Source organism: Microtus pennsylvanicus, chromosome 2 (assembly GCF_037038515.1).
Source record: "Microtus pennsylvanicus isolate mMicPen1 chromosome 2, mMicPen1.hap1, whole genome shotgun sequence".
In the NCBI taxonomy this organism is placed as follows: domain Eukaryota; kingdom Metazoa; phylum Chordata; class Mammalia; order Rodentia; family Cricetidae; genus Microtus; species Microtus pennsylvanicus.
The window spans coordinates 27131927-27156961 of NC_134580.1; the positions used below are offsets into that span (position 1 = coordinate 27131927).

The 25035-nt window shown below is 43.7% G+C and overlaps 1 protein-coding gene, 1 long non-coding RNA gene and 2 other non-coding genes across 10 annotated transcripts; 1 reads left to right on the forward strand and 3 right to left on the reverse strand.

Moving 5' to 3' along the window:
• Nucleotides 1-3947: 3947 nt before the first annotated feature.
• Kansl2 (KAT8 regulatory NSL complex subunit 2) lies at nt 3948-21596 on the reverse strand. Of its 7 annotated transcripts, none has more exons than XM_075960546.1 (10): nt 21532-21596; nt 20807-21065; nt 18237-18415; nt 17804-17918; nt 14626-14789; nt 14236-14402; nt 13789-13885; nt 11690-11841; nt 7204-7311; nt 3948-5859 (listed from the first exon to the last, which is right to left on the reverse strand). In XM_075960546.1, exons 2-10 carry the CDS (start codon nt 21055-21057, stop codon nt 5728-5730), a joined length of 1365 nt encoding a protein of 454 aa, XP_075816661.1. In that variant the 5' UTR covers nt 21058-21065; nt 21532-21596; the 3' UTR covers nt 3948-5727. The 7 variants fall into 7 exon arrangements, with proteins under 7 accessions (XP_075816661.1, XP_075816664.1, XP_075816660.1 ...); XM_075960549.1 differs by having other exon boundaries at nt 11588-11841; nt 21532-21590; XM_075960545.1 differs by having other exon boundaries at nt 21467-21563.
• LOC142845298 (small nucleolar RNA SNORA2/SNORA34 family) lies at nt 6046-6182 on the reverse strand. Its single transcript, XR_012909858.1, has one exon. It is a non-coding gene; the product is annotated as a small nucleolar RNA SNORA2/SNORA34 family (small nucleolar RNA).
• Nucleotides 13589-13725, reverse strand: LOC142845297 (small nucleolar RNA SNORA2/SNORA34 family). The gene has a single exon (XR_012909857.1). It is a non-coding gene; the product is annotated as a small nucleolar RNA SNORA2/SNORA34 family (small nucleolar RNA).
• Nucleotides 21597-21745: 149 nt separating the features above from the next.
• On the forward strand, nt 21746-24751 carry LOC142843329 (uncharacterized). Its single transcript, XR_012909619.1, has 2 exons — nt 21746-21882; nt 24547-24751. It is a non-coding gene; the product is annotated as an uncharacterized LOC142843329 (long non-coding RNA).
• The last annotated feature ends 284 nt before the right edge of the window (nt 24752-25035 follow it).

Below are 25035 nucleotides of genomic sequence, written 5' to 3' on the forward strand. Positions count from 1 at the left end.
ACTTAATGTAATATAAAGACTAATGTTAGGTTTCAAATTTAAGTTACTGTGCTTACGAGATCTATAACACAGAAATGTCCCTAACCTGTAAGCCCCACTTGCCCAAGGATAGAGAACTTTCTGGAAAGCTGGAGGCTGTGTCTACATGTTCCTGCTTCTGAAAACAGGCTAGATTGCCCAGCTGCACAGGATGTTTGGTTACATGTAGGTAGAGGAAAGAGTGTGACCAAAGTACATTGTATGAAAGTCTCAGAAGAAATGAATAAAACTATTTTTAATCTCCTATCTGGTGCCCTCTTCTGGCCTGCAGGCATACAAGGAGGCAAAACACTGTATACATAATAAATAAATAAAATCAAGAAGAAGACCTCTGGGAGAGCAGCCAGTGCTCTTAGCTGCTGAGCCATCTCTCCAGCCCCTATGATGATATTTTTAAGTCACTGGATATGTGCCTAGAGTCAGGGAAGCCTCCCTGAGAAAATAAATTTTTAAGATGAAGCCTCCTGAATATTAATCAGGAGAAAGGCATTCAAGAGATATTTGCTGGATGAAGCACTGTAGGGAGAGGGGAGGCTTACGCAGAAATTATGAAGCACAAGGGACTTTGCCACGTCTGTGAAATGCGAACAGGCCAGGAGAGATGAGGCTAGAGACAGATGGCGTGGCCACTGCCATCCATGGCAAAGAGTCACCCTCCACCTCGTTTCTGCAGACTTGGCAGGAAGCACAGGGCCTGATGCCAGGGCTCTGCTCAGCTTCTTGGAATTCTCTAAGTGTAAAAAGATGTAGGTGGAAAAGTTGAAGACACAGGCAAGAAGGAAAGGCCCATTATGAAAGAGGAATGAGAAGCAAGATTCCTCCTCAAGAGGAAACAAAAGTAAAATTCATGCCAGAACTCAGAAGGCCAAGGCGACGTGAGTCCAACAACTGCCCAGGCCAAGTGACAAGCACCAGCAGGGTCACAAAGCAAGTTCTCATCTCAAACACAGCTACAGCGGTGGTTCTCAACCTTCCTAAAGCTGCGACCCTTTAATACAGTCCCTCATGTTGTGGTGACCCCCCAACCATAAAATTATTTTTGTTGCTCTTCATAGTCGTAATTTTGCTACTATTATAGTTGCAATGTAAAAACCTGCTATGCAGGTGGTCTTAGGCAACCCGTGAAAGGACCATTCGTGACCCACAGGTTGAGAACCACTGAGCTACAGGCTCCTTGACCCACCCAAAGGAGCTTATAAGGGTTAAATTTGTTGTTTTAATTACTCTCTAAGTTTTAGGAGTATAGGTGTTTCACCTGTGCACGGTGTACATGCCTGGTGCTCTCAGAGGTCAGAAGAAGGTACTGAACCCCCAGAACTGAAGCTACAGATAGTTATAAGTTGCCTTGAGGATGCTGGGAACTGAACCCTGGAAAAGCAGCTAAGTACTCTTAACTGCTAAGCCTGTGAAGCTAAGCCTGCTTCAGTCTGTGATGGTTAATCTCAACTGTCAACTGTCAAGAGATCAGTAGTGTATCTATGGGGTATCACTTGAGGACATTTCCAGAAACAAGTCAGGAAGGTTCTGAGCAAATGATGGAGTCACAGTGTTATGACATAACTGGAAGATGGGAGATGGGACCTGCTTGAAGAAGTTAGGTCCCTGGGGTGTGTCCTTGGAGCTGTATCTAGTCCCTTTCTTCTGGTTCCTGGCCACCATGGCGTGCGCTGTTCTGACTCTCCACACCTCTCCTTCCTTAGTTGCTCCGCTCAGCTGGTTTGCTGCAGTAGTTACAGTAACTGACAGAGGTGCCTTCGCCTTTGTCCTCGCCTGACTTTGACTATCGACCCAGAATCAAGGGCAATCATTCCGACCTACCATCATCAGCTGTATTCCAGAGAAACTGGGGGGACATGGATGATCACTGCTGCAGAGGACAAACAGCTTTGTTAGCAGAAACGGATAAATGCAGGGAAAACAAAGAAAATACATGGCTATCCAAAGCTAAAGGAAGGCCAAAGGCAGCTACAAAAGGGCGCTATCACGGCTGGAAAAAGAGAAAATGACTACAAGGAAAATGAGGGGGATGCGAGTCAAGAAAGATGAAAAGAGAATAATGAAGATGATTAGTTTTTCTTTGTCTATAAAACATTTAACTCTTGGAGTGAAGACATAGCTCAGAGGTTGAGAGCACTGACTGCTCTTCCAGAGGTCCTGAGTTCAATTCCCACCAACCACATGGTGGCTCACAGCCATCTATAATGGGATCTAGTGCCCTCTTCTGGCCTGCAGGCATATTGGAAGACAAAGCAAGCACATACATCAAGAAAAAAATTAGTCCCCTTGAGCTAACCTTTTTTGTTTATTTATGGACAGCGTCTCTCTGTGTGCAACTTTGGCTGTCCTGGAACTCTGTAGACCAGGTTTACCTTGAACTTTGTGTCTGCCACACCCTGTTTGCAAGCTAACTTTTTGGTTTTTTGGGGTTTTTTTTAGGTTTTTCAAGACAGGGTTTCTCTGTTGCTTTGGAGCCTGTCCTGAAACTAGCTCTTGTAGCCCAGGTTGGCCTCGAACTCACAGAGATGCGCCTGCCTCTGCCTCCCCAGTGCTGGGATTAAAGGCGTGCGCCACCACCACCTGTTTTTCAAGACAGGGTTTCTCTGTAAAGCCTTGGCTGTCCTGGAACTTGATCTGTAGACCAGGCTAGACCAGGCTAAACTGGGCTGGCTTCCAACCTAGAGATCCATCTGCCTCTGCCTCCCATGTGCTGGTTAAAGGCTCAAGTTAACTTTTTTAAAAAAGGCTTAGTTTTGTGAGTATTTTGCCTGCATATACACTTGTGTACCCGGTGCATGCCCAGTGTCCTTGGAGACAAGAAGAGGCTACATGGTAAGATCCTGCTGAAAAAAGGAGGGGGCTGGAGAGATGGCTCAGAGGTTAAAAGCATTGCCTGCTCTTCCAAAGGTCCTGAGTTCAATTCCCAGCAACCACATGGTGGCTCACAGCCATCTGTAATGGGGTCTGGTGCCCTCTTCTGGCCTGCAGGCATACACACAGAAAGAATATTGTATACATGAAAGAAAGAAAAGGAAGGAAGGAAGGAAGGGAGGGAGGGAGGGAGGGAGGGAGGGAGGGAGGGAGGGAGGGAAAGGAAGAATTCCTAGACTGTAGGGTTTATTTGTATAGTTGGTGTGTGGATCTTTTCTTGCGCAGCAAGAATCAAATAGAGTTGCTCTGGTGATATTCCAGAGTTACTAGCCTTGCTAATAGGTTATAAATGACACGGAGCATTAGTAAAGCAAACCCTTGTGTGTGAACAGTAAGATCGGCATGTGGACAGCACTCTCACTGTCTCTGAGATAGCTGACTGAAGTAATCAACTGAATTGAAAGTCTTGCAGCTACTCTGCAGACATTCTGGGTGCTTCTAAACATAATTTGTACGGCACTGAAGCAGGCTTTTGAAAAGGTTTGTGCTGGACAGTTCTGACAGCAGCACTCTGGTGGTGGAAGGCGGATGTAAGCAAACCTCTGAGTTCAAAACCAGCCTGGTCTAGAGTCCCCTGTCAGAAAGACACGTGATCAAAGTGCTTCCCTTCGGTCTGTTGTTGAACTACAGGTTTTCAGGTCTCTACTGGGCTGCTACGAGTGACGCCCACTCCTTTACAGTACATCATTTAGCTTAGCTTCTGTTCCTTTAGCCTCCCACTCTGCCTTCTTTCCATCTTCCCCTTACTTTCACTTCTATCTCATTTCTGCCACGTTTCCTAGCTTAGGCTGACTTCCCAACCTTAGAGGTTGGCTGGAACTCAGCACTAATAGCTGAGCGCAGTCTCCCTAGCTCCCTCTTGTGGTCAGTATTAGCCACTGCAGTCATGCTGCATTCCTGGGGGTGGGGAAAATGACCAGACTGGATGGGACATGGTAGGACACCAATGACACACCAAAGAAATTATTCCACCCAAGTAGTTCAGTAAACTGTTGAGTTTATTGGTTTGCTTACAGAAGCATGGTACATCACTGAAAAAGTTCACCCCAACATTGTGACAACTCAGGCAGATGTCGCATGGCTGGAGCTCCCTACACAGCCTGCTGAGAGCTGGTTTACAGAAAGTAATTACTGCTTATATATCTTTGGGAAGACTTAAGAACCTTGTAGGCTTTTGGAACTTGCTAAGATCTATATATAAGTTTCATTGACTTCCTGATTCTTTGGGCAGCTAAGAGGATACTAATAAAGGAATGTTAGTGAAGTCCAATACAGCACAAATGGACCTCAGCAATGTTGGCTACAGTGACATGAATAGGCACCGCCATCCCACCCAGCCCTCCAACCTTGTCATCCTGCAGCGTTAGTGTGGGGCCTGTCTCCCCAGCACTGATGGTCTTGGTGGGGTGGATCACAGCTTGGCCTGTTTGGACCAGCTCCCTTCTGACAGTCCCTGGCCCAGTACTATGGACTTTCCATTGGCCAAACCTGATGTGGCTGTTTGAATGAAAAATGTCCACCAGTCTCTGGCATTTGGACATTGATGGCAATTTTTGAAGTCTTAGGTGATGCAGACTTGCTGCAAAAAGTTGGGCTTTGAGATTAAAAGCCTTCAGTTTGCTGTTTCATGCTTGTAGTTAAGGCTATGAGCTCTCAGCTTCCTGTCATCATGCCATGGCTTCTTATCCCTTCTGGAACCATAAACCTTAGTCAGAACCAACAAGAAAGTAACTGAAATACTTGAAAGTAGGCTGTGCTGGCCAATGACTTTCACCTTAGCACACCTTCATGCAGGGAGAAAGTACAGCTCATACAGTAATGGGATAAGGGCCACCCCAGAGTATAATCGTCCTCACGTTTAATTACTTATGTTTTCTGTGTCCAGGCTTCAGAAGCGTTTGTCAAACGTTTCCCTAAAACCAGCCTGACACAAACCTCACCATATATTGCCCCCTTTGTAGACCATTCTTTCATCTCCTCTGTGGGGTTCAACCAAGACCCTAAAGCACTATACAGTCTTGACCCCACCACTGAACTAATCCTCCAGTGAACACAATTCCATCTGTCACTTCTCTCACGCGGTTTCTCCAGACAGCACTGAAGTCCCAGGAAATAATACAGACACTCAAATACAAAACAAAAACAAAAACTCCACAAATTCAATTCACACTACTTTACATTTCCATAACATTTTACCATTTAATAGAAACTATATACAACAATTTTGCTATAATTTACACAAGGGAATCCACCAGACATTTACATAAGTTAAAGGCAAGGACAATTAAGGAGAGCCCAGATATGTGAGGTGAGCTGCTTCAGTCACTAGGAACAGGGTTTCTACTGCCCAGCTATGTGGAACTGAAGAAAGGGTTGATCACAGGTCTTTAGATACAGACGGACAGACATGAACGGCCAGCACCTCAGGACCACAGCCCCTGCTTAGATGGATTTCATCCATGGCTTAGGAAATCATATCGCCAAAACGTCTCTTTCCCAGGCATAGTCTCCAATATTCATTCCATCCCAAAGGCAGGGACTACCACACTCTCTTCATTGCAAAGAATCCTGTAACTTTTAAATACTAAAGATCCATTCCTCACAAATTTGGCTTATGTTTGCTTTTAGCACTGTATAGGCCCGAAGAAACACCATGTAGTCTGGGTTGCCCCTGTTTAGTGAGAGATGACCAGAGATAAACTTGTTTGAAGAATGAGAAGTTCAGATCCACCAAAGTCAAGCAATTCTCAGAATGAACTATCAACTGATAGAAGTGGGCTCTGGTTTTCCATTTGCAGTAGCCAATCCACGCTGAGGGAATGATGCACAGGCTTTCTCTAAATTTCGAGGTCCCTGGGATCTGGACCCATCTCCAGACACCTGCATCTGGCCCTAATAAATAGAAGTTCTTTGGTTAGAGACTTATCCAATGGTTCTGAAACATAACCCTGATTTATCAATGCCCATTTACAGTAGCTACAAGAAAAAGAAGTAACAACGTGGCTGCTCTCCCCAATACTCTGATGTCCCTGAGAATCAGAAAAGTCTGTACTGAAGCTGTCAAAGGACGGAACAGAGGGTTGTTTCTTCCAAATGAGAAAGTCATTCTCTACTGAGGTTCCAGAAGAGCTGATAACTCACAAGAAGATAGTTCTTTAGGCCTCTGCTTGAAACCAACAGCTACAGTATAACTGCTAGTCTTCAGTTAGAGCCATCAGCAACCTCCCTCAGTCTATTCTTTTTTTTTTTTTTTTTTTTTTTTGGTTTTTCGAGACAGGGTTTCTCTGTAGCTTTGGAGCCTGTCCTGGAACTCCCTTTGTAGACCAGGCTGGTCTCGAACTCACAGAGATCCGCCTCCCGAGTCTCGTGCTGGGATTAAAGGCGTGTGCCACCACCGCCCAGCCCCCTCAGTCTATTTTTTTTTTCCTCAGTCTATTCTTAAGAACAATTAGAATGATGAACTCTGCCTTAGAAGGGACAATTCACCCAGCATCCTCCACTCAGATAAATGTATGCCCTACTCTTGAGGATTGGCAACCATCAGAAGTTCTGCAGCTCATCTGGAAAACTAGTGTAAGATGGGCATTCAAAGAGAGAAAAGTTGTTTCATGTTGTTTTTGTCGGTGCTGCACACTAAACCCAGGATTTCATACCTTCACTGTAAGCATAAGGTCTATGCTGGCTGGTTCTATGTCAATTTAACAGTCTGGATCATTTTGGAACCTCAACTAAGAAAATGGGCCCTCCACACTGATCTATGAACACTACTGTAGTACATTTTCTTGATTGATGTGGGAGGGCCAAGCTCATTATGAGCAGTGCCACTCCTGAAGTCCTAGATGGTGTAAGAAAACTGGCTGAGCAAGCCAGCAGTGTTTCTCCATGGCCTCTACATCAGTTCCTGCTTCCAGGTTCCTGCTCTGATTTCTCCCAGATGTATTGTTACTTGAAGCATAAGATGAAATAAATCCTTTTCTCCCCAAGTTGCTTTTAATCATGCTGCTTATCACAATAGAAACCCAAGAACAATATCTATCGGTGAACTATATTTCTAGCTTGAAAGGGGTATTTTCATTTTATGGTACCCAGTGAGAAAACCACCATCTTGGGCACTTTTACACTGTTTGGAAATATTCCCTACTTCCTGAACTCATGCCAATCCACAGGGAAAACATCCGCCAGGCCTGGTCATTATATGAGGGAATCTAGCAAAGATTCAGTTGTCAAGATACCCACCGGGCCTCCAGCAATTTCTTTGATGGAATGATCTTCGAGAGTTAGTGAAGGATCAAAAAGTAAGGGTGAAGGAGGGCACGGCATGCCATCACCCACCACGTCCAGGTCCTGGGAAAGAAAGAGGAAAGCCTATCAGCAATATTTACAAAATCAATGAGCTAAAATTGACATAATTTTCAGCAAAGTTCAAAGTAATTCTCAGGTTCCCCTTTCCCCCTTGCTTAGAATGCTAAACCAATCAAACATGAGCCAACAATATTGAAAACTTTCTCTTAGCTGATAATGAAACATAAATCAAGAAGCAGATTCCTAGGAGAAATCATAGAAAGTATAACAGTGACTAACATGAGTAGGGAAGAGCAGGCTTAACAGGGATACAATCTGTGTGAACCAATAGAAGAATCCAAGGAAAAGATACTAGTAATGACTGCACAACACACGAGTATCAATACCACTGAACTGTAAACTTGAAAGTGATTAAAGTGATAAATTTTATTATACATGTTTTATTATAATAAACACCAACAAAACAAAACAAACCCCCCAGGACAAGCAGATGACTCAATGAGAAGAGGTACTTGCTATAAGTGTGACGAACTAAGTTTGAACCCCAGAATCCACATGGAAAGAGAAAACGGACTCCTACAAAGTTGTGATGTACTTTTACACACGTGTGTACAAACAGAGATGGAGAATATTTTTAAGAAGATGGCTCAAGGAGTAGTCACTTGCCATCAAGCCTAGTGACTCATATTCAGTCCCCTAGCGCTCCACAGTGGAGGGAAGAACGAATTCAGTGCATACCACAGCATGTAGACATGTATGTGCGCTCACGGCTCACGTGTGCATACCATTGAAAATAAACGTAATAAAAAACATATTCCCTCGGAGGCTAGTTACAGTCAGTCATCATCTAAGCTCCTCACTGGAGCTTAGATATGGAAAGAACAATCAGCGACCAGATAAAATAACATGAAATCCGCTGGAAAACATTCACAAAGCAAGCAACTAAGAGAAAAGGAAGGTAGGAAAGAGAAAGAACCACAGAAACTCAAACTTCTCTCAATGGCAAAGACATAGTATTTGGCTAACTCCCTACTCCTAGCATAAGCTTCAGTTCTACCTGAAGTCAGGGTCTCTCACAGCAGACAGATGATCATCCTGAACTACATGTATTCCCAGTCCTCTCCTCTCCATTTCTACTTTGAGATGGATCTTACTAAGATGACCAGGCTAGCCTTGAACTCACCCTGCAGCTCAGGCAAGACTTGAACTTATGGCGCTTCTGCTTCACCTCACAGTAGCTGGGATTACGGGCCTGTGCCACCTGGCCCAGCTAAGCCTCTGAGTTTTAAACTTAACATAGTTCAAGTATTCTGTTTAAAAAAAAAAAAAAAGACATTATATTCTAGACTATACTTATCCCACATGAATCAGCCATTCCCAGAGATAATGAGAATCAGCAGACCAAAGACATCGTTCTTGGCTCCTATCTGAAACCAACATTGATTTAGGGCCCAAGTCACAATAATGGTTCAAGTACTATGTCAACCTAAGTTCCATGACACTTGACAATAGCACAATTAATGCTTTTAAGTTACATCTAAGAACTTACAGGTCCCACATTAAAGAACAGACGGGGGAGGGAAAAGAAAAAGGACACTAAGTAAGAAAAGGTGACAGGGAAGCGATTATGAGCAAAGCATGTTACACGCATGTATAAAGAGACCACAAGGAAACCTACCATTTTACACAACTGTTAGGTACTAATAAAAAAAGTCAGTTTTTATTATTAGTGTACTAACCACCAGGAATAAAAATCATAACCTCTTCATAATTAAGGTGGAGAAAACTGTCAAATTATCTATTCCCCTTAAAAGTCTAAAAGTCTGAAAGCTAATGCCAGACACAGAACTTGACTATCAGGAAGCAGAAAGCAAAGGCAAGAGGATCTCTGTGCCTGGTCTACTTTAACTAAAATAAACAAAAAGTCAACCATTAATTCAACTGGGGGCCAGAGAAATAACTCAGCAGTTAAGAGCACATGCTGTGCTTCCAGAAAACCCAGGTTCAATACTAGCACCACATGGAACTCCACACAGAACTATAACTCAAGATCCAGATCTGACACAGCTTTTGACCTCTTAGGGCACATACATGCAGGCAAAACACCCATACAAATAAAATAAAAACATATCCTAAAATAAATAAATAAATAAATAAAAAGTTTAAGAGCCACGCATGGGTGTGCATACCTTTAATCCCTGAACTCTGGAGGTAGGTAGAGGCAGGTAGAGCTCTGAGAGAATTCAAGACCAGCCTGGGATACATAATGTATTCTTTTTTTTTTTAAATATTTATTTATTATGTATACAATATTCTGTCTGTGTGTATGCCTGAAGGCCAGAAGAGGGCGCCAGACCTCTTTACAGATGGTTGTGAGCCACCATGTGGTTGCTGGGAATTGAACTCAGGACCTTTGGAAGAGCAGGCAATGCTCTTAACCACTGAGCCATCTCTCCAGCCCCCATAATGTATTCTTTTAAAATATCTTAAAAGACAGCAGCAATTTAAACACACTGCTCAGTGTAAGGAGAAACACAAAGAAACAGTCACAGTTACTAGTACTGGAAATATCTATGCCCTTCACAGAAAGCAATGTTCTCACAGGACTGAGACTGTGGACACTTTGTTTCCTGCAATCTTTTTTAAAAGCTTGGGACCACCGTTCACAGCTCTTTCTTGTGTAGGAGTGGACAGGAAAAGCAGCAAGCCCAAGCAGGAAGCCTGCTCTGGGTCTGGGCTCTACTCCATAACTGGAGTCTCCCAGGTCCTCCCTCAGGAAAGGAGGTCTGTACTTGAAAAGTTTCCTCATCACTAAGTACTTTAACTCATTAGAAACAGAGAGGATGACATATTTTGAGTCTCTAGATCACAATAGGAAAAGAAAAAAAATGTTAAGATTTATTTATAATATGGACAAGCACTCCAAAGGGCTTCATTTCCTGAGAGTCATATAAGGAGGTGTTTAAATTTCCCCTTAAAATTCGCACTCCAAATTTATGGCTAAGAGGTTGGCAGACTGTACCCTAAACTGCCCAGCTCTGAGAGCAAAACGGGATTGACATCATCTCTCTCAAAACCATAGAGGGCAATGTAGTGTTCTACAAAACAAAATCCTTCCCAGGAACTTCAGCCCCTGGAAGAGGTGAACTCAAGGTCTTCTCTCTTGGTAGAGTTTTACATCACACATCAGTTGCCCCATCAATCTTCATTCTAAATCCCTCAGCTCTGTGAATATAAGAAACCATGCAGGCTCAGTGGTTAGGATTATTTATTACTCTTGCAGAGGACCCAGGTTCCATTACCAGCATCCACATGGTGGCTTACAACCTGATTTAACTTCAGTCCCAGGGAAATATAACCTCTTCAGGTTTCTGATGCCAGGCATCCATAGGGTGCACATATATACATGCAGGCAAAACACACACATAAAATAAGTATTTTTTAAAAAGGAAAAAAAAAATCAAATGCCAGTCTTCTTAGGTCATGGTACAAAGTTGGGCTTAAAGCAGCAAGCAAAAATGATAGAAATATTCAGATCCCGTTCAGAACAGCATCAAAAATTAAATTAGAATTCAATCAAGTGAAATCCACACATTGATTAAATTTTGGAATAAAACGGCAATTAAAAATAAACCTTCTTAGCTGGGCAGTGATGGCACACCTCTTTAATCCCAGCACTTGGGAGGCAGAGGCATGTGGACCTCAATGAGTTTGAAGCCAGGCTAGCCTACAAAGCAAGGAAGGAAAGTGAGGTATTGCAACACTCAGGAAGCAGAAGACAGTAGGATCTCTCTGAGTTTGAGGCCAACCGGGTCTACAAAGCGACAGTCAAAGCTACACAGAGAATCCCTGTCTTAAAAAGCAAAACAAAACAAAAACTGAGTATTAAAGATTATTGTATTTCTTTTTGAGGTGGTAAAAACATCCTCAGATAGTAACAATAGCTGTCTGCATATAAATATCTACAATAATAATAATAAATCTCTGAACTCTTCTTCCAATCACATCCCAAATAAAGTAGGCCAGGCCCGGGAGGTCTATGCCTCTAATGCCAACACATATGAGACAGAAATAAAAAAAATCACAAATTTGGGTTCAACTCAGGATACACAATGAAGCCCTGTCTCACAAGAAAAGTCTGGGGAGGAGAAAAGGTAGGACAGAAAGTATATAATAAAGTAACAAACATATTCAACAACATCTGTATCATGTGAAAAGCTTTATCCATCCTCTTGGCTGAAAACCACTAACTATTCTCACCACTAATAAACAGGGCCTTCTTTCAAGGACCAATCAGATTAGAGCTTCTCTAACTTACATCACTGAACTCCAGTGGTAAACTCTCAGTGGGCTGAAGCTCGGCAGCACTCAAGTACAGATCCATGGGGCCGGCTTCCAGATCGTCTGGCACAGACAGTACCTGCTCGGGCTTATACATCTGAGGAGGCAACTGGAAATGCAGTGGACAGCAGGGATCCTCAGAGAGGCTTACAGGAACTGGTTTGTTGCAGGGTACCTCCTCAGATCCCTGGCAGCATTTGAAGAGAACCTGATTTGTATCCTGGCAAATATCTGCAGAAACAGTTAAGAAAACAGACCCAACCAATCGGAGGCGCACAGTACAGGCACACACACCAGGCCAAACACACACATATACACCCCAATACTCAGAGAACGACTACGCTTTTATAGAAACCCAAATGCAATGAGTAATTTTTAGTTCTTCAAATTACTGTTATTTTGCAGCACATAATTTTAGCCCTACCAATAATTTATAACTCATCTTCAATCTCTTTTCCAGGATTCTGGTCAGTTATACGAGCGACACTACATCCCTATGGCAGTGCTAAGAGGCAATAATAACGCCAAGGAACATACACTGACAGAGAAAACCCATATTGTAACAAAGAAAAACAGAACATTGTTCCTAATAGCATGACACATTCACTTGGAACCGAAGAATTCACTATGTACCTCCTCATCTTCCCACAGTTACCTCTGAAGTGCTGAGGTCACAGGTATGAGCCACCATGACTGATTCTTAAAAAAAACTTTTAAGGTAAATTTTTTAAAAAGTTGTTTATTTGTTGACACAGGGTCTCTTTACAAAGCCCTGGCACTCACTAGACCAGTCTGGCCTCAAACTTTGCTAGCCTCTGATTTCTGAGTGCTGGGATTAAAGGTATACACCACCATAACCAGCTAAAAGGTTCTGTTTTGTTGTTTGTTTTAATTAGCTTACACAGCAATAGGCTTCCTTAAGTATTTTCACAGCCATTTCAGTTGATTCTCATCCATTAACCCTTCTCATTCCAGCACTCTCCCCACTTTACTATCCCATGTGTTCTATTGGCTCTAATACCCTCCTTTAAAGGCCCTTAAACCACCACCTCATACATCACGGCCACTTTGCAGTTTCCTGGCCTTCATCTAGCCCAGTTATGATTTATGCATTCATCTTTAGAGCCCAATACTTTACATAAACATTTATATACTAAGAGCAGTAACTCTAAACAACATGCAGTATCTAGTATACAACTGTAATCCCAGTACTAAGCCATTCAGACATTATTGTAAATTTTCCTTCCTATCAAAACAAGACTAAGAGAAGGTTCTATTCTCCATTTCTCTCTCTCCAGACAGGACACAAGTTTCACAGCCCACCAGCAAATGTAGTTCTACACCAAAAAGCAAACTGTATAATAGTTTATATTTACAAATTAGAAAGAATGGGGGAAATAATCCATTTTTTTAAGTTTCTAATTTGAGTAAATTAAAAACACACAAGTGGAGCTGGAGAGATGGTCAGAGGTTAAGAGCACTGGCTGCTCTTCCAAAAGTCCCGAGTTCAATTCCCAGCAACCACATAGTGGCTCACAACCATGTGTAATGAGATCTGGTGCCCTCTTCTGGCCTGCAGGCACATATGCAGACAGACACTGTAAACATAATAAATAAATACAATCTTTAAAAACATACATCAGGGCACTAACCACACAAAAGAACATCATCGCACAGAAGTTCACAGTACAGAACAATGTTCTGGGCAGAAAACCCACAGCAATCTTTCTTCTTGGTAATAGATTTAACATATATATAACTTAAAAGAACAAAAGCTAAATCAATAATGAAGGAGTACAGAAAAATCTTGGAATGTCACTAAGACCAGCAGCTACCCACATCTGTCACCAAGGACCCAGTCCTTTCTTCAGCTCCCCTCTCCCCCACTTCACCCACCCCAGTGAGGGTTTTGCTGTGACCCAGGACCTCTGTAGCTAGTCAAGCACTACAGCTACAGAGCTGGGTGTCATATCCAGCCAGATGTTTCTTTCTAATGAATTGACCATAACATTTTAAAATTTCTGAAATGGCCAACAGACCATAGAAAGACATTTATTTAGGCACCTGCTTGAAACCAACAGCTTCAGCAAACTGATGGCCTTGATTCAGGGCCAAAGTAAACAAAATCTTCAATTAAACTAGAAAATCAGAACCTAAGCAGGCGGTTTTAAAAGATACGGGTAAGGCAGTGTCTGGTCATTGGAAGAGACTGATTCGAGCAACGGACATCATCCACAAAGGCTAAGCACCTCTGACTGGAACGAGTGGTATGAGCCTAAAATCGAGAGAAGAAAAACAAGTAAACCCACACAAGAAGCACACAACTATAACATTATTCAGTTATAAAAGCAAAGTCAATTCACGTTTAACAAACCTGTTCACCAATATTTTGTTGTGGTGGGTTTTTTGTTTGTTTTTGTTTTTCGAGACAGGGTTTCTCTGTAGCTCTGGCTGTCCTGGAACTCACTCTGCAGACCAGGTTGGCCTCAAACTTTGCCTCCCTCTACCTCCCGAGTGCTGGGACTAAAGGTGTGCGTCACCACTGCCTGACTTGGACATAGTGTGCTCATGATGATTCTATCAATAAAGAGAATATGCACACCCAGAGATATATAAGCAAATTACCTGTTGAGCAGCCCCATCTGTGGCCAGCATTCTGCGTTCTTTCAGCTGCCTATGTAGTAAGGCTTCTACTCCATAGCGTTGACGATATCGCCTAAGACATTTTAGTCGCTTTAAATTGTCTCTTTCTTTGGCTAAAAGTCCCTCTGGGCCAGTCAGGAGACTACTACCTAGAGAACCACAGAAATCAAAATTTTCAAACAGGATGTCAATCTATCTGGTCTTGAACTCACAGCAAACTCCCTACCCTGCTTCTCAAGTACTGGGATACTTACTATACACCCTCATCACTAAAACAAGTCAAAGTGTAACTTGTAACCAAGGATCCATTTCCAAATCTAAGCCAACAAAGACTCACTACACAACAGGCAGATTCAACTACATCAAACTTGCCTAAAGCTTCATGCTCCACTTTTCGGTTGTGTAAGTAACGGCGCTTCTTCTCTTTGAGTAGGTGTTGTAGTCGTTTAAACTGATCAATGTACAAAGACTGCAACCGAATTAGCTTTTCTCTCATAATAAGAGCCACTTCTTCAGCTGTGTAGACACCAGCATGTCTGGAATAAGAGAATAAATTCAGCGAAACATTAAAGAAGCAGCAATAATAATGAATGACAAGCATGGTGATGCCTGCCTATAAGCCCGACACTTAGGTGGAGACACAAGAATCAGTTCAAAGCCTGCCTTGACCAAGCAGCAAATTCAAGGTCAACCTAGATATGAAACCCTATCTCAAAACAAAACAATAAAAGTCTAAAAATAGACTCAATCTGTATTTGTTTTTGATAAAGGCAATGCTAACTGACACATCTTAGTAAATAGGAATATTTTTTATTTATTTATACATGCAAGTATAAGGGAGGCCCTTAGTTCCATCTTCAGCACTGAGAACAAACAAACCAACAAAAGGTCCCAACAATCCAGTGCCCTCCCCCGTGTGCACGTGAGTGCTGATGAAGCTGTCAGGTGCCAGGGGCTGAAGTCAGAGGGACTCCTGAGTGTCCGCATGGGTGCCGGGACCTGAACAATTCTTTTTGTTTTTTAATTTATTAGATTTAAAAAAAAAATACCAATCCAAGTTCCTACTCCCTCTCCCCCCTCCCATTCCCTCCACACACTCTCCCACCCCACCCCCTCACCATCCTCAGAGAGGGTAAGGCACATTGCCTTGTGGAAGGTCCAAGGCCCTCCCTACTACATCTAGGCTGAGCAGGGTATCCATCCAAAGAGAATAGGATCCCCAAAAGCCAGTACATGCAGTAGGGATAAATCCTGACGCCACGGCCTCAGTCTGCCCCAGCCATACAACTGTCAACCACATTCAGAGGGACTAGTTTGGTCCTAAGCTTGTTCCTTCCCAGTCCAGCTGGAGTTGGTGAGCTCCCATTAGCTCAGGCAAACTTGAACAGATTCTTTATAAAAAGAGACTCAAGGGAGGGAGGTCTCTCCACAAAAGGATACCAAAATGTTATCTCACAAAACGGAACTAGAGGGGAGATGTCTCATTATTTACATATTTAAAATAAAGATGTGAAACATCAAAATTTTACTAACTAATCCACGTTCTACTTTTACACAGTAATTTAACAGAGACCCTCTGGTCAGAACAAATTAGTATTTTAATTATAAATATAGCAGGGACAGAAGATGGCCCAGTGGTTGAAAGCAGAGGCCTTCAGGCTGATTTCCAGCACTCAGAGCTCATAATTCCTGAGTTCAGGGGATCCAGCACCCTTTCTGGGCCATGTGCAGACACAAAAACATCAAATGACTCCATGACTTCTAATTTTCCTTTAAATACCATCTTATACTGAGACTTTCTTGCCTTCAAAGACTAAGCATGGTCCAGGGGATACAGCTCGAAGGTCAAGTTCTGGTAAAATGCATGTATATGCATGCAAAGCCCAAAATCTAGGAAGACTGCACACCAATGTATAATTTGGCTGCCAGACACAAACTTCAAAGGTAGCCGAGAGATTAATATAACGACAGCCTCCTGTTTCTGAGTTAAATAAATAATTAAAAACTGAAAGATTAACTATTAATTAAAAAAAAAAATTAGACAGGCCAGGCAGTGGTAGCACACGCCTTTAATCCCAGCACTCGCGAGGCAGAGGCAGGCAAACCCCTGTAAACTCAAGGCCAGCCTGGTCTACAAAGTGAGTTCTAATTCAGCCACAGATACAAAGAGAAGCCTTGTCCTGAAAGAAAAAAAAAATTAGCCAGACATAGTGGATCTTGTAATCCCAGGCAGGAAGAACTCTATGAGTTAGAGAGCTACCATGAGTTCCAGGACAGTCATGGCTATGCAGAAAAACCCTGTCTTGAGGAGAAAAAATCATTTAATTAAAAATTTCATTTTAAAGCTGGACAGTGGTAACGCACTCCCAGCACTCAGGAGGCAGAAGCAGGCAGATCTCAGTGAGTTCGAGGTCAGCCTGGTCTACAAAGCAAGTTGCAGGAGCTTTAAAAATAAAATTGTTAGCCGGGTGGTGGTGGCGCACGCCTTTAATCCCAGCACTCCGGAGGCAGAGGCAGGCGGATCTCTGTGAGTTCGAGACCAGCCTGGTCTACAAGAGCTAGTTCCAGGACAGGCTCCAAAACCACAGAGAAACCCTGTCTTGAAAAACCAAAAAAAAAAAAATGAAATTGTTAAGACTGTTTTACAAAGCAATTTAATGGTTACTCTAAAGAAAAATCCCATCTATAACTATAGTGAGAAAAAAGTTACAATTACTGCAGTGCATTTAGTGTAATCATCAACAATATAAATACCCACCCAGCAACTGTGCCATATTGCTTTAAACCCAGTACCAGGGAGGTAGCAGCAGGCGGATCTGAGTTCTAAGCCACTCTGGTCTACAGAGTTCCAGGGCAGTCAGGGCTACTCAGAAAAACACTGTCTCAAAAACCAATACATATATATGCACTCTTCTGTAATAAGTAAAGATAAACACTGTCTAATCGCTAAGATGATTCAAAAACTAGTACTAGAAGAAACAAAAACTGAGCCAGTCAGACATACATAATGAGACTGTGCTCAAAAAAAAAAACTCAGAGATCTGAAGTGGCAATGTTTTGATATTTCTATTTCTGCAACTCTCAAAGATAACCAGGGGCTGCAGCAAATCTTAAAATGTACATTTTGGGTTTCTACATCAGTTTTCCTTTCATTAGACATGAAACCAAATAAACTACTCAACACTGTTATTTCCCATTTAAAAAGTCAGAACCATAGAATTTTGCAGCAAGTGCCCGAGTATAATTAGCTCATTATTTCTGAGATTTAGGACAAGTACCTATTTAAATCCATTTTCTCTTCTCTAGCCAGTCAGTGCTTTTCCTCCCATTCCTATGTCAAAAAATCTCCTTTCTTCCCTACAGCATCTCATGGGAATAACTTTAGTTACAAGACTTCCACAAAGAATCAAGAGATCTTGCCTTGGAGCAAGATGGTGTTGAAGCACGACACTTAAACCCACCTCTATGTATTATTAACCACATGCCACACTACATTTTACATTCTAACTCCATAAAATATGTAAAAGTCTTATGTGGAGTTACAACTTACTTTAGGGGATCTTCTTGATCACTGTCTATGCTATCAGCTTCACTGTCAGGGTCACCTCTCCATGTCTGATCCACAGTAATGGGTTCCTGATCCCCATCACTCCAGCTGTCTTCATCTGAGGCAAGGAAGGGAGAGCAGCCATTAAGACTTCCCACCTCTGTAACTCCACACATGAAGCTACATTACTTAAGAGATCAACTTAAAACCTTAAAATTTAAATTTTTAAGTTCTTAAGAATAACAGAAGGAAAGGTCACCAGATCAGAAGAGTGCATCTAAACAAACTCTAAACGCAAAACAACTAACAACAGCAACAGCAACCCTGAAGCCTCCGAATCCCAAGGACAACCGCAAATACACAAAGCATTGCACTAAGCCACGTTCATTCTTTAGCGCCTTCTACTACACTCAGGAGAGAAGACTTACATCCTTACCCAGTATTCGGCTGGCTTCGCTTCGACTGCTCTCTGGGGTCTGAGAGCCCAGCTCTGTTTTTGCGTATGAGCTCAACTGGCACAAGAGGGTTTCACCCATAGGGCCTGGATTATTCTTCTTCATTTGAGCATGAAGTGCTAGAGCATTCCTTCGAGCATGTTCAGCACAGAAAGACACCCTAAGGAAGCAAAACATTAACATTTAATAAGCTCTCTCTTGAAAGGAGTCAGCAATATTGTCACCAATTAATTTTTTTCTCTTTAGGAAATTTAAATTATATTCATGCCTTGAAAACAAGTGTGAGCCAGGAGATGGTGGCACGCGCCTTTAATCCCAGCAGGCAGAGGCAGGTGGATTTCGGTGAGTTTGAGTCCAGCTGGTCTATAAGAGCTAGTTCCAGGACAGGTTCCAAAGGTACAGAGAAACCCTGCCTCAAAAAATGAAAGAGAGGGGAGAGAGAGAGAGAGAGAGAGAGAGAGAGAGAGAGAGAGAGAGAGAGAGAGAGAGAGAGAGAGAAAACCAGTGTGAAAGGAAAGTTAGGGGTGGTGGCACTGCCTTTAATCCCAGCACTCAGAAGGCAGAAGTGTATCTCCAAGTTCAACCTGGTCTAGAGTGAGTTAAAAGACGGAGCTACAGAATGAGACGCTGTCTCAAAAGAAACACAAATCTGAATCCGAAATTTAACAGCCCCCAAGTCAACCTACTTAGAATTTTGTTTTTGTTTTGTGTGGTACGTGTGTTGCTCAAAGTCAAATCCAGAGCTCCATACATGGAAGGTCTCTAACACCAAGCTACTTTCCAAGCCCACACTAGTTGTTATTAAAGAGAAAGCCAAGTAGCTTAACCAGTGTTCTAGTCAGACAAAACATTCTAACCATAAAAACATTAACAATATCTCATGGAAAATCAGAGACACTTTTAGTTTTCAAAACTAAGTCTGGAAACACATTTTACTATCAATCCACTTTAGATGATGGTTCAATTTTAAAACTGAAAGATGTATACAAATTACCTAGTAAAGTCATATTCCTGCACAGGTAAAGCACATATATGATAAAAGCTCTAAGTCCCTTCCAGAGCGCACACTATACACTGTTCCTACCATTTAACAAGGAACAAGGCCGGGCAGGTGAGCCAGCACTCCAGCATTAAGAATTAACTTGCGAGCCAATTCAATGACTCAGCAAACAAAAGCACCCACGTCACAGCCTGACCACCTGAGTCCCATCCCCAACCCCTTGGTGGAAGGAGAACCAACTCAGGAAGCCGTCCTCTAACCACATGTGTGGTAGCCCATGTGCACATAATAAATGTTTAAAAATAAAAAACTTAAGGCTGAGTATGGCTGTGCAGACAGTAATCTCTGAGGCAGAAGAATTAGGAGTTCATAATTAGTCTGGACCACAGTTTAAAAAAAAAATCACTTAATTTTACAAGTAAGCAATTACCCCTGCCTCAGGTGTTCTTCCAGTTCTCACCATGGGGGAGGGTTTTTCGAGACAGGGTTTCTCTGTGTACCCTTGACTATACTGGAACTCAGAGATCCCTTGCCTCTGCCTCCCAATGCCGGGATTAAAAGCGTGCGCCACCATCAGTTCTGATGATTTTAATATTTTGATTCCCTCCCAAAGAATATATCCTTGATCCTCCAGATATGCCGAAGCCTACACACTATGATCCTCCAGATATGCCGAAGCCTACACACTATGATCCTCCAGATATGCCGAAGCCTACACACTATGATCCTCCAGATATGCCGAAGCCTACACACTATGATCCTCTTTCACTTCCCAATAGAAGGAACAAGCGTGGTGGTGCACCCACGACTCAAGAGGTGCATCTCTGTATGTGCTAGGACAGCCTGGTGTAGTGAATTCCAGGGCAACCAGAGCTAGAAACATTGGCCTTGTCCCAAAAAAAAAAAAACCAACCAAACAAACAAACACCCACACCTCGAAGGCCAAAAGGTTGCCAAGACGGGGCTGAAGAGGAGGCTCTGTGTTAAGAGCAAAGGCAGCTGCTCTCACTAGAGGATCCGGGTTTGAGTCCCAACAACCATCTATAATTTCAGTTCCAGGGGATCCAATGCCTTCTTCTAGCCTCTGCTGGCGTCAACCATGAACTTAGTACACAAACATAACACGCAGGCAAAATACCCATACACGTAATTTTTTTTAAAAACATTGTATAAGGGTTGCAAAAGTGTTTCAAACCAGCTTGGTCCACACGGAGTTCCAGGCATAGAATGAGACCGTCTCAGAAAAATGCAAAAAGACAAAGGGGCCGGCCCGGTGGCTCTGCGGGTCAAGCTTAACGACCCACGAGGTAGAAGAACGGACTCCAGCATATGGTCCTCTGACCTCCACACGTGCGTGACACGAGAACGCGCCGCCCCCACCCACAACACACTACCAACTGGAAATAAATGTTTTCAAATGAAATAAGAATAAAAAGCTAAGGGCAGGAGGTTTGGGTGTTGCAATAGGCTCGGCGACACGTGTGCTTTGCGCGCACGAGCCTCAGCACGCATCCACACACCACCCACACCCACACAGGGATCTACACATACCCATCTTTCTTCTCGGGCTTTGGGGCAGCACTGGGACACCGTTTTCCATTCTTCGTCGATATGTAACTACACTGTTTGAAGGGTGCATTCTTGTCTTCAAGAATATGCTTAATGCAAAACTCCTGCCCCTCCAGACGCGGTTGAGAGCATGGGCGGTGAGTAAATGAACAAGAAAGGGGCTCCTGCGATCTGGGCACTGGGGTGATCCTCCCCCGATTCGTTGGCAAGACGTGAATCCGAATCCTGTTCATACCAAAACCTGCAGGGGTGTGGGAGGCACACAAAAGATCGAAATGGCCTTGCCTAAAGTCCTTGCCTGCGTTCTTCCGCGGGTCGGTCGGCAGGGCGAGGGTCGCGCCCTCCCTTTCGTGCCGCCGCCCTCAGGGCTGCTGGTGCTAAGTCACCCACTCGCCGCCCCGGCCCGACCACGTTGGCCGAATCCCCACAGCAGCAGACCGGAAGCGCGGTGCCCCGCCCCCACGCCCCGGCACGCCGCCTTTGTCCCGGCCGCCCCGGAGATCACAAGCCCCGGCCCGCAGAGCCTAGTCCTGCAAGCGCCATCTTGTCGTACGGCTCCCGACACCAGAGAACCCCCGGTTCCCGACAGCCTAGCAATCAAGAGTGACCCCGACGCTGAAAGAGACGAAGTGCCGCGCTGACCTGACAGAAAGGAGGACCGGCAACCTAACAGCAAAGGTGAAGCGCCAGCCGCGGCGCCATCTTACCTCCCCGCCGCGCTACGCCGCGCAGCTCACCCTCTGGCCGCTCTGGCCGCTCGGAACGCGGCCGCGCGGCCCCTAAACGCTGATTGGTCGCTGCTCTGCCGGTGATGTGCTGCTGTTGGTCAAAGGCAACACATCAGCCGGAGGGAGGCGGGGCAGTGAGAAACTTCGCGACGGGAATGGTTGAGGTGAACTGTCTGTCAGAAACTCGGCCCGTGATTGGGCCATCGGAAAGGCGGGCCGCAGCCAGTTTCCAGGTCCGGATATTTTCCCGTCTCAGTGTGGTTCGCCTTCTGACGGCCATGGGCTCCAGTCCTCTCAGGTAGCTACTTTGTTACCTTTCCTACACAGCAGGTAAAAAATTGGACAAGGCTGACCTGTTTATACATGAAAAGGCTTTATTTAAGTTTTCTATTGTGGAGTTGATCGTAAAGAGAGAATCTACAAACAAATGTAGAAATAGCAAAAAGAAATAATAACAGTGCTATGGTAAGCAAATGGACAAGGGGAAAAAGAAAAACAATAGACTTCTAATTACGAAAAAATTCTAAATCCAAAGCGGGCCAAAAATGTAATACATAAATGTAATCCTTCTAAATAAGTGTATTGAGGAAGCAGATACCAAACAGTCAGATACTGCCAGATTCTGCTGTTTCTGTGTGTTTGCAAGTGTGCCAGTGAACGCCAGAAGATGGTTGATGTCCTCTTCTATCCCGCCCTACCTTACTCTCTCCTGGCAGGTGGTGACACGGGTCTTTAATCCCAGGGGGACCAACCATCTACAAAGTGAGTTCCTGGACCGCTAGGGCTACACAGAGAAACCCCATCTCAAAAGAAAAAAAAAAAATAGAGGCCACCAGGTATGGTAGCATACACCTGTAATCTAAGATCTGAGGACTCTGGAGATAGAGACAGGGTCTGATAACCCGGAGCTCACTTTTTATATATTCATATAGACCAGGCTAGGCTGGCCTTGAACTCAGATCCACCTGCCTCTGCCTCCTGGGTGCTGGGATTAAAAAGCGTGCGCCACCACGACCTGGTGGAGCTATTTTTTAAGAAGTATTATCTCTATTTATTTATTTATTTGGGAATGTCACATGTGTGGAGTTCCGAGAACAATTTGCAAGTCAGTCCTCTCCTACCATGTGGGTTAAGAGAATCAACTGGGCCGGGCGGTGGTGGCGCACACCTTTAATCCCAGCACTTGGGAGGCAGAGGCAGGTGGATCTCTGTGAGTTCGAGACCAGCCTGGTCTACAAGAGCTAGTTCCAGGACAGGCTCCAAAACCACAGAGAAACCCTGTCTCGAAAAACCAAAAAAAAAAAAAAAAAAAAAGAGAGAGAGAGAGAATCAACTGGGCCATCAGACTTGGCTGCAAGAGCCCTCGCCACTGAGAAGTTTTTTAGTTTGTTGTTGTTCTGACTAGGCTGGTGGCCAAAAATCCTTTTGATTCTCTAGTCTCTGCCTCCTCCCCCATGCCCTGCCCCAGCACTGGAGTTGCCGCCATGTCTGGCCTTTTTCATGAGTGCTGAACACTGGAACTCAACTCACAGCTAGGCACTGTACCCACTGAACCTGCTGCTCAGCTCCCTTTCTAAGTTCTGAGCATTCTGCGCACTTTAGCTCTCCTGTATCTCGTTGATCTCCTGTATGTGGACTGCTGGCCTGGACCCTTCTTTGGACTGTGAAAGTCTACAATTTTGTCCTTTTTTTCCCCAGACCATTGTGATTTAACTGGACTTGGTCCTATTGGATGCAAAGTCCTCCGTTTGTGTACTCATTTCCCGGTCAACTACTCAAGGACATCACCCCACATCTGTTTTCTGAATCTTCCAAAAGCATATGCTGTGATTTCTCCTATTCAAAAAGTAACAATGTTTATCTTGCCTCTTCCAGCTACTACCTCTATTGCTGTACCTAAGCTAGGACCAGGATCTCCTTATCCAGCCCAGTCCAGTCTGATTCTCCTGCCCCAGCCTCTTTCATGCTGGGGTGTGTCATTCCCAGCTCCCTTATTCTCTCTTGAATCTTCTCCAGGTAGAATTCTCCCCACAGCAAACTAATATACAAGTTTATATGTAGCCTTTCACTTTGTTAATTCAAATGAAGTTTCTAGGCTTCATTTTTAAGACAATTTTGCAAGATCTGCCCACAGGTAGTCTCTGTAGTCCAGACTGTCCTGAAATCCATGGCAATCCTGCCTCAGCTTCCCAACAGTTGGAATTAGAGACATGAGCTACTGTGTGCAGCAACTTGTGTTTAAACACTCACAGGTGAGCTCACCTTTGTTTGTGAATATGGAAACCAAGTGTCATTCAATTTCCAGTGTCCTCTTACTATACCTAACTCCACCTCTCCTCCCCGGCACTGGGATTACAGGTGCATCACCACACCCAACTTATGTGGGTGCTGGGATCCAAACTCAGATCCTCACGTTTGCACCCCGAGCACTTTACCACTGAGCCTTCTTAAAACATTTTCTAGATCCCTGTACTCTAGTTCCCTCTTTCCTCAGTCGCCCATTCTTGTCATTTGAGTCTCTTGTTCATTATCCTCCCTACACCAAGTTTTGAAAACAATACTTTCCTCTCTCACTGTGTCTTATTCCATTCATAAACTGATGGTTCCCAAGTAGGTACCACTACCCTGAACCTTGCTTTGAATGGCACACTCTACATCCATCCGTCCAGTAGACCTCCATGGATGTCTACACTAAATTTCTAACTTAATGCTAAGGCAAATTTCCTGTTTCTGTTTTCATAAACATTAGCTCTATTCTTCCAGTTGGTTAAGTCAAACAGTCATCCTTGACCTCCCTGACTTTACAGCAAATCCCACCAACTATCTCAATGACTCATTACAATTCTCCTCGCTTCCAGCACTTTTGGAGCCACCTTTTCTCTTCTAAGTTGAGTCTGTCCTCTCCTGTCCCCTCCTCTACCCAAAATAAAGAAAACAGACAAAATGACCAGAACCCACGGTTTTTTGTTTTTAAGAAGTGTCCTTTCTCCATAGGGCTAGAGAGGTGGTTCAGCAGTAAAGAACACTCAACTGGATGCTCTTCCAGAGGACCTGGGTTCGATTCCAAGCACCCACAGGATGGCTCACAGCTGTAGCCACTCTAATTCCAGTGTCAGGGGATATGACACCTCACAGGCATACATGTAGTTGAAACACCAATATACATAAAATAAAAATAATAAATTATTTTTAAAGTGTCTTTTTTATTGTATTTATTTGGGTGTGGAGACACATGTATGGAGCTTAAAGGGTAACTAGTGGAAGTCATTTTTCTCCTACCATGTGGGTCCCAGGGATTGAGGCTCGGCACTGAGCAGCTCTACTCACTAGGCCATCTCATCAGCTCTCCTTTTAAACTACTGGTAATCCTAAAGTTTGACAAACTTGCTGCAGTTCTTTTCCTCTAAGTGTATAACTGGCATAGTGCTCATAGTTTCTCTACATTATCAATTTAACTTTTCTTCTTCAAAATGTAATTCTACC

Excerpts from the sequence above, each read along its gene's own strand:
- Kansl2 (XM_075960549.1), bottom strand. The coding sequence starts at position 21,057 with ATGAACAGGATTCGGATTCACGTCTTGCCAACGAATCGGGGGAGGATC. Across the intron at positions 13,886-14,235 it reads CAGATGGGGCTGCTCAACAG|GCTCATACCACTCGTTCCAG; the intron begins GTAATTTGCTTA and ends TCTCGATTTTAG. Across the intron at positions 11,842-13,788 it reads GACCAGACACTGCCTTACCC|ATATTTGCCAGGATACAAAT; the intron begins GTATCTTTTAAA and ends CTGTTTCTGCAG.